Here is a 12,532-nt window from a genome sequence, read left to right as displayed (position 1 = left end):
CAAAAAAGGAAGTAGAAAGCAGGAAATTTGCTTTTCCATTCAATTTAGGTGTCATCAGCAAACTTAAATATGCTACACTCAGTCCCCTCTTCCAAATAGTTAATGTACATCGTGAACAGTTGCAGACCCAGCACCGACCCCTGCAGCATTCCACTCACCACTGATTGCCAATCAGAGAAACACCCACTTATCCCAACTCTCTGCCTTCTATTGGTTAACCAATCCTCTATCCATGCTAATACATTACCCCCAATTCCATGCATCCTTACCTTATGGATGTCTTTTATGCGGCCCCTTGTCGAAAGCCTTCTGGAAATCCAAGTACACAACATCCACCTATCTACTGTGCTCCCCTCTATCCACTGCACTCATTATATCCTCAAAACTCCAGCAAGTTTGTCAAGTAGGTCCATGCTGTGTCTGCCCGATGGAACCACTTCTATCCAGATGTCTCGCTATTCCTTCCTTAATGAAAGCTTCAAGCATTTTCCTAACTACAGACATTAAGCTAACTGGCCTATAGTTACCTGCCTTCTGCCTACATCCTTTTTTAAACAGTGGTGTGACATTCACTATCCAACATTCAGTTTTGCAGGGAAGCTGCTATTTGGGCGTTTCATATGGATTGACAACACCTTTGCAAATTCTAGCAGCTCTGTGAGTAGACACGCTATGCGCATCAATGTGGCAATTCATAGATTTCATGATTGCCATTAAGTTATTAATTATGTTACATCACCAATTTTATGCAGGAAAGCAATTGTGGAGCACTTAAAAAAAGTGTCACTCAAATGAACTTCAAGACCTTTAACTCCCACCATACCTCATCCATTAACATCGTATCTGTGACCCATTGGACCCGCAATGCCTCAGTTTTAAAATAATCACCCTTCTTTTCTCATCCACTGGAGCTCTTTACATCTCCATGCCTCTGTTATCTCTTCCAAATCCACGGAATTCTCTGTGCACCTCCATTCCTGGCCTCCTGGACATCCCTGATTTTAATAACTCTTCTACTGATATATGGACTTTCAACTACCTTGTCCCACCTTAAAGCTCTCTATTATACTACTTCTTTCTTTAAGATGCCCCCCAACACTTATTTTTTGACCAGACTTTTAATCATCCATCCTGGTTTCTACCCATGTGGTTTGGTGTCAAAATAATATTATTGATAATGTCTTTCTTTAAGTGATTGAGAGACTTTGCTACGTTAAAGGCACGATACAAATGCAAGATTTTTCACGTTACGATTAAGTGGCCGGGTATAGCACATTGGTAGGTTGGTAGGTTAATGGCTGCTCTAAATTACTCCCAGCATAGTTGGATGGTGGGAGAATCAGGATAGAAATGATTAAGAGAGAATAGATTACAGGGACATAATAGGGAATTGGGAATGCTCCAAGGGCCTGCATAGACTCAGTGGAATGAATGCCCACCTTCTATGTTGCATGAGAATACGAGAACATGAGAATATGAAAATAAAATGAATCTTTAGTTGTTGCAATAGATGCATCTCAACCTATTCTTGATATAAAACATGACTATTAATGCCTGTAATACCAAGAAACTCCATCTCCTGCGTTCTCCCTATTCTTGAATGAGATCAGGGATTTAGGAAGGCGTTATATACCTTGTCACATTTTTTTCCCTCAGTTTAAACATACTTTCTATGTGGTATTACCTGTTTGGATTGCAAATGGTTCCGAATATCTGTTGCACACAATTGTAGTGAAGTAAGGTAGCGCTTTTCTGTTGTAACCAGTTCTTCAATCGCTTTTATTTGCTTTTGCTCCATTTTGCTGGGTGATGTGGATTTGTCAACTTCCTCATAACAAGAGGAATCATCCATGGTAACTATGCCTGCAGGAAACACAATTAGAATTGCTGATTAGATGTCTGTCAATAGTCTTTACGTAAACTCTCCTGAAAATTGAAAATAGTCTTGTGATTGAATCTAAACACATTTCTTATATAATCTGACATTTCTTTCCATTTTTCATTACAGAGTACACATATTTTTGACAATGCAGGTATTTATTGTGTATTGCTAATTCCACCTGAACTGAGGAGACATTACTGGGTCTGGAGTCACATAGAGGCCACACTGGGTAGGAACAACAGATTTCCTTCCCTGTGGACATTAGAGGACCAGATGTTTTCACCACAATCTGGCAACTTCAGGTGCCACGATTGAGACCAGACTCTTTTTAAAATTCAACTTAAATTCTACCAGGTACCACTATGAAATTTGAACTCGTGTCTCTGGATTAATTGTTCAGAACTCTGGCTGTTAGTCCAGCAACCTAATTACTGTGTTACTGTACCTGTCGGTAATAATTTTCTGTAAACCCTGAAATACTCTCCAGGTCCTTACTGTGTTGCTTATAATATGAATCCTAAAGTGATTTATATTGGTCAGAATATAAGGCAGTCAAACATGCCTGACTAATGTAACAGCATAAACAATCTGTTTGCTTACTGCAGGCCATCATGGAACATTCTAGTTAACATCTGCTTCATGAGTCACCATAATTTTCAGTATCCCTTTTCAAACTGTTTTATTTTAAGCCAATCACTAATAATTCCTTAACCACATACTTACCTTTTTAACATATTTCAGGTTTCCAAATATGAATTGCTCTTTCGATACACAGCAAATGCTTCAAACTGTGAAACTTTCATTGCTGCTGGAGTACTGTTACAACCATGAGCTTGCTGAGCCTGCCAAAATGGTCTGCTACTGTGCTCTCATTGGCTAATTTTATTCAGAACCAGACAGTTCCAAAAGCAAAGCAGAGTTGCTTTAAAGCAGTTATAAAGCATTACATTTATTTTTTTTAAAGTCACCCAGTTCATTGCAGTTTACTGGAAATAATTGAGAAGGGTGTGTGTGAATGTTTGTGTATGTGGGTGGTGCATCATGTGCTCATGTATATTTGGATCAAAGCTTACTTTATCTCCAAATATAGTTACTTATAAGCAGAACTTTGAGTCTCAGGAAAACCAGAAGAAACATTTTTGAGTTGATGTAATCATTCAAAATTACAGTACATACTAAAGGCCACTCCTTATTATTGCTTCACATATCACAAACGAAATATAAAGATTAGAGTGGAATTGAGGAACCTTTAGTTGCACTGTTTGTGCATTGCATAATTCTGCAAAATGTGCCAGGAATGTATCACTGCAGCTTCACAAAGTGCTGTAGATTCTTCACATATAAGCTATTGTATTTTGCAATTATAATGGGGCAGAATCTATCAGGAAACAAACAACCTGGAATGTGACTCCAGCCTACAGCTAATCCCACAGTGTAATATTTTCCTTGTGCTTTCTCAATCATCTTTACAGCCCACTCCATCTATCTTACTTGAAACAGATTTAATAGATCATTTTATAAACAAAAAAAGAAAGACAGACAGATGTAGGCTCAGATCAGGACATGTGGTCGAAGGAACATAAAAACATGAGAATTAGTAGAAGTAGGTCATTTGACTCCACAGGCCTGCCATTCAATAAGGTAATGTCTGATCTTTTGCCTTGGTTCCTCTTTTCTGCACTGACTCCATATCCCTAAGAGTCACACAGCATCAAAACAGGCCCTTTGACCCACCGAGTATCCATACACTAATCCTATACTTATCCCATTTTATTCTCACCATATTCCAAACAAATCCCCGCAGGATCTATCACTCATTTGCACACTAGGGGCAATTTTCAGTGGCCAATTAACCTACCAAACTGCATGTTTTTGGGATATGGGAGGAAACCAGACACGAGAGGAATCCATGTGTTCACAGCGTGAATGTGTAAACTCCACACAGACAGCACCAGGAGTCAAGATTGAACCTCTGTCACTGGAACTGTGAGGCAACAGCTCTACTAGCTGTGCCATTGTGCTGCCTTTGTTTCCCTTAATATCTGAAAATCTTTTGACCTGTTTTGAAAATACTGAGTGACTGATCTTCCACTGCCCTCCAGGTAGAGAATTCCAAAAACTCACTATCATCGTTGTGAAAAAATTTATTTTCCTTTCAGTCCTAAATGGCTGACCCCTTATTTTGAGGATGGAACCCAGGTTCTAGACCACCTGCCTCCACCACCCCCCACTCTGAACCCCAGTATGGGGAATAATCATCTCTGCATCAGCTTGTCAAGCCCCATAAGACCTTTATTCATTTCTTCCTCCTTCTTCTAAACTCTCCAGAAACCATCTGCTCAGTCTGGCTAATTCCCCCTCAAACCCTCCATCATAGGATCAACCTGGTGAATCTTTGCTACACTTTGTCCATTGGAAGTATATCCTTTCTTTGGTAGGGAAACAAGACCTGTACACAATATTCCAGGTGTGATCTCACTAGGACCCAAATAATTCCAGTTAGATGCCATTACTCTTGTACTCAAATCATTTTGTAATAAAGGCCACTTGCCTTCCTAATTACTTGCTTTACTTGCATATTAACTTTCAATGATTCATGTACAAGGACACCCATATGCCTCTGAACACCAACAGCTTTTAATCATACAACATTTTAAAAAATGTGGATGACTTCATATTTTTCCACTTGATATTCTATCTCCTATGTCTGCACTCATTTACTTAGCTTGTCTCTATCCTCCTGACAATTCTCTGCATCCTCCTCACAACCCACAATGCCTCCCAGTTTGGTATCATCAGCAAACTTGGATATATCGTACTTGGTCCCCTCATCCAAATCATTGATATTGTCTGTGAACAACTGGGCTAATAACACTGATCTCTGCAGCACTTTATTTGTTACGACCTCCCAACCCAACAATGACCCTTTTATTCCTACTCTCTGTTCTTCATCCATTAACCAATCTTCAATCCATGCCAATATATTACCTCTAATCTCATGCACTCTAATTTTGTTTAATAAACTCACATGGCAACCAGTTGAAGGCCTTCTGGAAATCCAAATAAAGCACATCCACCCCCTTATCTGTTCTGCAAATTACAGCCTAAAAAAAAAGTTTTGTTAAACACGATTTCCATTTCATTTGACTATTGTTATCCTGATATAGATGGTAAGTTCTGTGCTACAAATTGCTTTGTAATACATTCCAATGTTTTTCCTTCTGTTCATGTCAGGCTGTAATTACATCTGTAATTCCCTATTTTCTGTCAACTACCTTTGCCAAATAGTGGGGTTAAAATTGCCACCTTCTAATCTGTGAAAACCATTTTGGAATCCATAGAATTATGGAAGGCGGCAACCAGTGCATCCATTATTCCTATAATCACCTTTTTTAAAACCTAGGGATATAGGACACTAGGTTCTGGTCATGTATTGGTTTTCAGTTCCACATTTTTTTTGAGTAATAATTTTTAACAAATGCTAATTTATTTTAGTTACGAAGAACAGAAAAATAAAATATTTAATTTCTCTGCCATTTCCTTATTCTTCAATATAACTTTTCCCATATCAAAAAAAGGATATCCATTGATCTTCATGGCTAGAAAGTTATGATTGTTACAATAGAAATTATAAAAAGAACAATGGTCTGGATGTTCCATCAAAATGCAATTAAAATTCTCTGAATTTGAAATAAGGTTTACAACATTAATGTTGAAGTGCTTCAGAATACATTATATTTCTTTCTTTTGAAACCAGTGTAAAAATCTATAGTTTATTTTTATCTCTAGCTCTGGAACAACCAACATATGGTTGAGCATAGTTATAGCATTGAATTTTGAGGCTAAAGACAACAACTTTTAGTGATTGCCCTTGTGCTTTGTTAATGCTTATAGCAAAACTAATTTGAATAAGGAACTGAAATTGCTTGAATTGTAAAGGTAGATCAGATGGGCTAATTGGTATCCGAGGGATGAAGATATTTCCCCCAACAGCATTACCAGTCATTATTGTAGCCTCAATTACATACGGTCATAAGTTTTGAACTAATGATCTTGTGCCATTGCATAGTATTGGTGGATCCAAATTGTTAAGTAGCATCAATGGAGCTCCTCTTAGTTCATGATTATGTTCTGGCATGCCAAGTGGTGACAGAGAATTTAAAAAATCAACAGGAAATGTTCAGCCTCATCAATGGCTGCCACATTGTCAATAGATTTCTATTGTACAGGTTGTCTGGGATGTTCAAAAGAAGGATTTTATGCATGGCCTGCACTGTGTCATTTTTTTTGGCACTAAAAGCCACTGTTGAGTGACGTTTGGGAAAACAGCTTACATCAGATCATGAAGTGATATAACAACTTGGCCCAAGTTTTTCATCAAAATCATTCCCCTTGAATCTTTGTGTTTAATTTCTCTATTTCTTAACGAGTAGATTTGAAGAAAACTCCTTTGCAAATGGATCACCTATGAAATGCGTTTGCAAATTAGTTTTCAAATATAAATCATTTAACATTTTCCCAAATATATGATGATTTAATACATATTTTCAATTCATCTGCTTTAGTAACTTGTGGAATTACTGGTAATATTTGACAAAAATCTCCAGCTACTAAAGTAATGCCTCCCGTTAATTTATTATTGTGTCTAAGATTTTGCAGTGTTCGATCTAATACTTCAATGGCTGCTTTGTAAGCCATTGTACATTCATCCCAGACAGCAAGTTACAAGCTTTTGTATTGTTTTTCCTTTGGAAGTTCCCCAACCAATGATGCATGTTGGAGTCTCCACATCTGTCAAACTTAAAGGGGGTTTAAGAGCCAAATGTGCAGTTTTCCCCCCGTCGATGCCTGATGATGCCACATGCCAGGCAATCATGCTTTATCTTTGAACTTTAGAGAAAAGCAGATGAATATGGAAAGCTTCTCCCTTTCCAACAGAAGCATCCAAAAAGAAAAAGATTCCTTGATCATTGTAAACAGACCCTGAACTAGTATCTAAGGCATTTCTTTGGTATCACAGTAAACTTGGTCCTCCCTCTTGGACATATTCATTTAACTGGTTTTAATCATAGCTGGTCTCCTGCAGAAATTCAGTGCACGAATTTTCAGTTTTTCTTTGTGGTTCAGGTAGACTGAAAGTACTTAGGTCAGGTCTAACCATATATTTAGTATGTAAAAAATAGAACTAAAAACAATCTCATCAATGTTTAATGGGAACATTAAAATTAGGCCCCCTTTGGGCTACTGAGGGCCTCCTGTGAGGGATTTTAGAAAAACTAAGAGTTTAGTGCACATCCTTATGCTAAATCTAACTTGCATGTAAAATTTCAGATTTGTTGGTTGTTATAGAGTCATAAAGCATGGGAACAGCACTTTTGGCCCAACTCTTCCATGCCAACTGTGATGCCCAGCGAGCTAGTCCCATTTGCCTGTGTTTGGCCCAAAGCACTCTAAACCTTTCCTATCCAGGTATTTATCTAGATGCCTTTTAAATGTTGCTAAAGTGCCTGTCTCAACCACTATTTCTGGCAGCTCATTCCAAATACGCACCACTCTTTGCGTGAAGAACCTGGCCCTGATATCCCTTTTAAATTTCTCGCCTCTGATCTTAAACCTATGCCCTCTTGTTTTTAAACACCCACGCCCTGGGGAAAAGACCATGTGCTTTCATCTTGTCTATACCCCTCATGATCTTATATACCTCTATTAGGTCACCCCTCAATCTCCTACCTTCCAGGGAAGGAAGTCTACACAAACTCTCCTTATAACTCAAACCAATCCCACCCACCTCCCCCCCCCCCCCCCAAAAGTCCAGGCAACGTCCTAGTAAATCTTTTCTTCACCCTTTCTAGTTTAATAACATCTTTCCTGTAACAGGGTGACCAAAACTGTACACAATACTCCAAGTGCGGCTTCACCAACATCTTATATAACTGCAACATAACTTTCCAATTCCTATACTCAATGCCCTGACTGATGAAGGCCAGTGTGCAAATGCCTTCTTCATCACCCTATCTATCTGTGACGCCACTCTCAGCGAACTATGCATTTGCATTCCTAGGTCCCTCTGTTCCATAACAGTCCCTAAGGCCCTACCATTCACTGTATGAATCCTACCCTGCTTTTATCTCCCAAAATGCAATACCTTGCATTTATTTGGACTGAAAGCCATTTGCCAATCCTCAGTCCACATACCTTGCTGATCAAGATCCCCCTGTAATTTTTCATAACCTTCTGCACTGTCTACAACACCACCTACTTTAGTATCATCCACGAACTTACTAACCATACCTTGTACATCCATATCCAAATCTTTTATATAAATACAAGCAAAGGTCCCAGCACTGACTCCTGAGGCACACAACTACACACAGACCTCCAGTCTGAGAAAATACCCCTCAACCATCACCTTCTGCCGACTACTTGATCAGCTAGGTATGTCGGCCGAGGATTGGAAAATGGCTTTCAATCCAGATAAATGTGAGGTTTTGCATTTTGAGAGATCAAGCCTGAGTAGGTCTTATGGTAGGGCCCTGGGCAGTGTTGTAGAACAGAGGGACAGAGGATTACAAGTACATAATTCCCTGAAAGTGGTGTCATGGGTAGACAGGGTGGGGAACAAGACATTTCGCACGCTAGCCTTTGTTATTCAGGGCATTGAATATTGCAGTTGGGACATTATGATGCAGTTTTACAAGACGTCGGTGAGGTCGCACTTGGAGTATTGTGTACGGTATTGGTTACTCTGTTAAGGAAAGATGTCATTAAGCTGGAATGAATGCAAAGACGATTTACTAAAATATTGCCAGGACTTGAGAGCCTAAGTTATAGGGAGAGGTTGGGCAGGCTAGGACTTGGAGTGTATAAGATTGAGGGGTATCCTTATGGAGGTGTATAAAATCATGAGGGGCTTTTGTTTTTAAGGGTGAATGCACATAGTCTTTTTCCCCAAGGAAGGAGAACCAAGAACTAGAGGACATAGGTTTAAGGTGAGAGGGGAAAAATTTAAAAAGCAATCTGAGGGGAGACTTCTTCATGCAGAGGATGATGTGTATATGGAACAAACTGCCAGAGGAAGTGGTTAAGGCAGGTACAATAATTACATTTAAAAAAACGCTTGGACAGGTACATGGATAGAAAAGGTTTAGTAGGATATGGGCCAAATGCGGTCAAATGGACATCTTGGTTGTCTTGGACAAGTTGGTCCAAAGTGCCTGTTTCTGTGCCATATTACTCTATGACTCTGTATTCCAAAACTGATGATGCTGCACTACATTCATGAGACTAAAATTGATATTGATAAAATTCTTTAGTAGAAGCAGCTTCAGAATGTATAGGCAGAGAGGAAATGAATGGTTGAACATCAAACAAGTAAAACCAGATGGTTAATACAGAGGAACCCCAAAAACGCATCTTGTTCTCTAACCAGGGTTTAAAGTACAAGTGAGAGCAATAGTCCTTCTTGGGAATCCAGAAAATAAATCAGAATAAAAGAGATTTAATAACATTTTGGCAGGGGGGTGGGGGTTGGTGGATGTTTCCATGACATTAATCCAAGGTAATATTTGTCTCCATAGTGCCAGGATCATTGATGTCACTGAGTAACTCAAAGCAATCTGTAGTGGTAAGAACAGAGGTTGTCCAGCTGGAGATTGTGGTCTAAATCGGTATCGATGATGTATATATAATGAGAGATAAGGTTCTGCAGTCATATTTTAAGGAACTTGGAAAGAGATTAAATGCTGGACCTCAAAATTTAGAAATCCCCAATTGTTACCAATACCATGTGCAGTGAGTTCTTAACTGGTAGTGGTTAGGGATTTTGTAACCTTTGAGTCATTTTTCTTGGTTATTCCCTTTACTGTATTGTCTGAAAAACACATAACCATGAATAGTGAATTATTCCAATGTTTCATTAACAGCCAGAACAAACTCTTATGTGTAGGTCTGTGCCTATTTCCTTTATTGACAGGTCTTCTTACATTGAAGTATATTTCACAAGGCAGTGCTAAGTTTCTTTGTTGTCTATTTTCCAAGGTTTGCTTCTCTTACCTTCTAAACTTGCTTACTAATTCTCTGCCTTCCATTTCTAATCTTGTCCTTCTCCTTGCTGAAATTATGCTCAAGTTCACTTCTCTCTATTAAACTGGTTTAAACCCTCCCCAACAAGCACTTCCTTGTTACAATGCTAGCTGAGAGTTTGTTTTGGGTTAACATGTCTGGCTTTACTGGGCTCATCTTCCTCAGAACTGGTCTCAATAGAACAGGAATCTAAAGCAATCCACTAGACTTTAGTTGTCGACTTCTCAATGTTCGTGTCTGAAAAACATGCAACCAAGATATAAAGGAGGAATAACTATGAAGGGAGAGTTGTAATATTGATTCTAGAAACAATGCAAATTGTGTATTTCCTTGAATGCCTTACTCAACAATAAAGTCCCCAAGAAGTTCAGAGAAGCATGTCTGGGTGCACACACTGGGTCTGCAGAAGGTGAGGGAGAGGTACAGAATGCTTTCCTTAATTAAGATATCTTCATTAGCCAAGGAATGGAGCAAAAGGGAAGGGTGGTTATGTATAAAATTACCACCTAAACCACAAATGAAGTATTGTGTACAGTTCTCCTCACAGCATTATAGGAAGGAAGATTCAGGGACATTTACAAGAATATTGCCAGGAATGTAGAATTTTAGTATTTATAATTTGAGTTATGTGGAAGGATTGGTTGGACTGGGGTAGTTTTTGATTGGAATAGAAGAAACTAAGAGGATAAAAATCCTGGATTAAAAGCAATCAATATATTGTGGCGCTCGTTCAAAGTAATTGGTAATAGGGGAGATGAGGACAAATTGAGTTTCATCCATGTAGTGGGGTCTGCAGCTCACAGCATTGAAAGGGGGTGGGTGGGTGGGGGCAGCATAGAGGAAATCTTCACCACATTTAAAACATATTGGGATATACACTATGGCAGGACAGTGGGATTAGGTTCACCAGCTCTTTTTCAACCAGTTTGTAAATGAAGGCTTAGTGGCCTTGTTCCTTGCCTTTAAGTTCTATGATTCTATTTCCTATAATGATTCAGCTGTTTCCATTTACTGTTTCCATATACATACAACTGAATTCTTTTCTTGTCTTATTGTCATCCTTCTTCAAGCCAGGTTGCAATGACCCTGGTCTGTTCAAAATAGTACCACAGACTTGTCTAAAACTAGAGGGCATAGGTTTAAGGCAAGGAGAGGAAGTTTTACAGGGGAGCTAAGGAAAAATTTTTCACTTAGGAGAGAGAGGTTGCAATCACCACACCCCTCGAACGGGTGGTGGAAACAGAGGTTCTCACAACATTTAAGAAGTATCTGGATGAGCACTTGATTCACCAAGGTATAGAAGGCTATGGACCAAGTGCTTGTAAATGAAACTAATATGGTTTTGTGCTTGATGATTAGCATGAACATAGTAGGCCAAAGGGCCTGTTTTTGCATTGTATGATTCCACTCGACATATTATTACTCATTCAGTTCCCCAAAGTTCTACTTGGATGTGTCCAAGGCACTAAGAAGATGAAATAGAGAGATCAGGTGTAGATAAAAAATGAACTGCTCAACAGTCAATTAAGTATATTGATTAAGTAAGTCTAAACATTTAATTTGTGTGTTTACCTTTTAATTTTTTTAATAATATTAGTTTTGTTTTGAGCAGCTCTGCACTGATTTAGAACATTTTTGAATATCAAAGACATTCACAAATATCCATAACACTGAATGTTTTGAAAAGTAGAGAGCTGGGGGCAGGGCCTCATCAGCCATCAAAGCCATTCTATTCATGCCAGCCACATGCTGGGAGAGGCATTGTCCCTCACCATACAATGGGAGCCCTGGACTACACTACAAGAAACAAAATGGTGAAGAGTACAAATGACAGGCAATCTAAGGGTAGTGGAAGACTTGCTCCAGCCTGTTTTGACAATGTATCTTTTCAGTTAGGATAAACAATGGTCACAACTTCAGAAGAAACCCCCTTGCTGATCAAAATAGTATCATGGAACTTTTTATATCCACCTGAGAACACATGCAAGACTGCAGATAACATCTCTTTCAGGTGACGAAATGCCAGCCTAGATTTTATGTTAAGCACACTTCAGTGGGACTTGAAACCAAAACTACTAACTCTGTCACTGATAGCATCTGTACCTTTAGTAAAGCAGGGTGGGATTCTAATCCATTTGCAAAATGACCAAAATATTCCTTTACATGTAATCAATTAAAAACCCCAGACTTTCATTTTTAAAAAGATTTCAAAGTAGCCATTTGACAATCATGAACTCCAGAAAGTTCATTGTTAATACAGGTAAAAATGCATCTTGAAGCAACTAAAATGCTCAGAATCAGAATTAGGTTTATCATCACTGACATACAGCATGTCGTGAAATTTGTTGTTTTGCAGCAGCAGTGCAGTGCAAGACATAAAAGATATAAAAATTACTGTAAGTTACAAAAATAAATAAATAGTGCAAAAGAGGAATAACGAGATAGTGTTCGTGGACCGTTCAGAAATCTGATGGCAGAGGGGAAGAAGCTGTGTCTGAAACATTGAGTGTGGGTCTTCAGGCTCCTATACCTCCTTCACGATGGTAGTAATGTGAAGAAGGTATGTCC

General features: G+C 38.8%; 1 protein-coding gene across 7 annotated transcripts in view; it reads right to left on the bottom strand.

The window, feature by feature from the left end:
- arhgef37 (Rho guanine nucleotide exchange factor (GEF) 37) overlaps window positions 1-12,532 on the bottom strand; it is a 127,249-nt gene that overhangs the window by 60,438 nt on the left and 54,279 nt on the right. For 6 of the 7 annotated variants that reach the window (XR_007956162.1, XM_052013500.1, XM_052013497.1 and 3 more), the window contains one exon: window positions 1,685-1,863. Coding sequence is in view for 6 of the 7 variants with exons in the window: in XM_052013497.1 (XP_051869457.1) it covers window positions 1,685-1,863 (179 nt within the window). In the remaining variant the exon portion in view is untranslated. Of the gene's footprint in view, window positions 1-1,684; window positions 1,864-2,605; window positions 2,720-12,532 lie in introns of those variants that run through there. The other variant, XM_052013498.1, reaches the window with a different exon arrangement.

Source organism: Pristis pectinata, chromosome 4, assembly GCF_009764475.1.
Source record: "Pristis pectinata isolate sPriPec2 chromosome 4, sPriPec2.1.pri, whole genome shotgun sequence".
NCBI lineage: Eukaryota > Metazoa > Chordata > Chondrichthyes > Rhinopristiformes > Pristidae > Pristis > Pristis pectinata.
The sequence above is the reverse complement of the archived record's forward strand: the minus strand, read 5'-3'. Positions and strand labels throughout refer to the sequence as shown.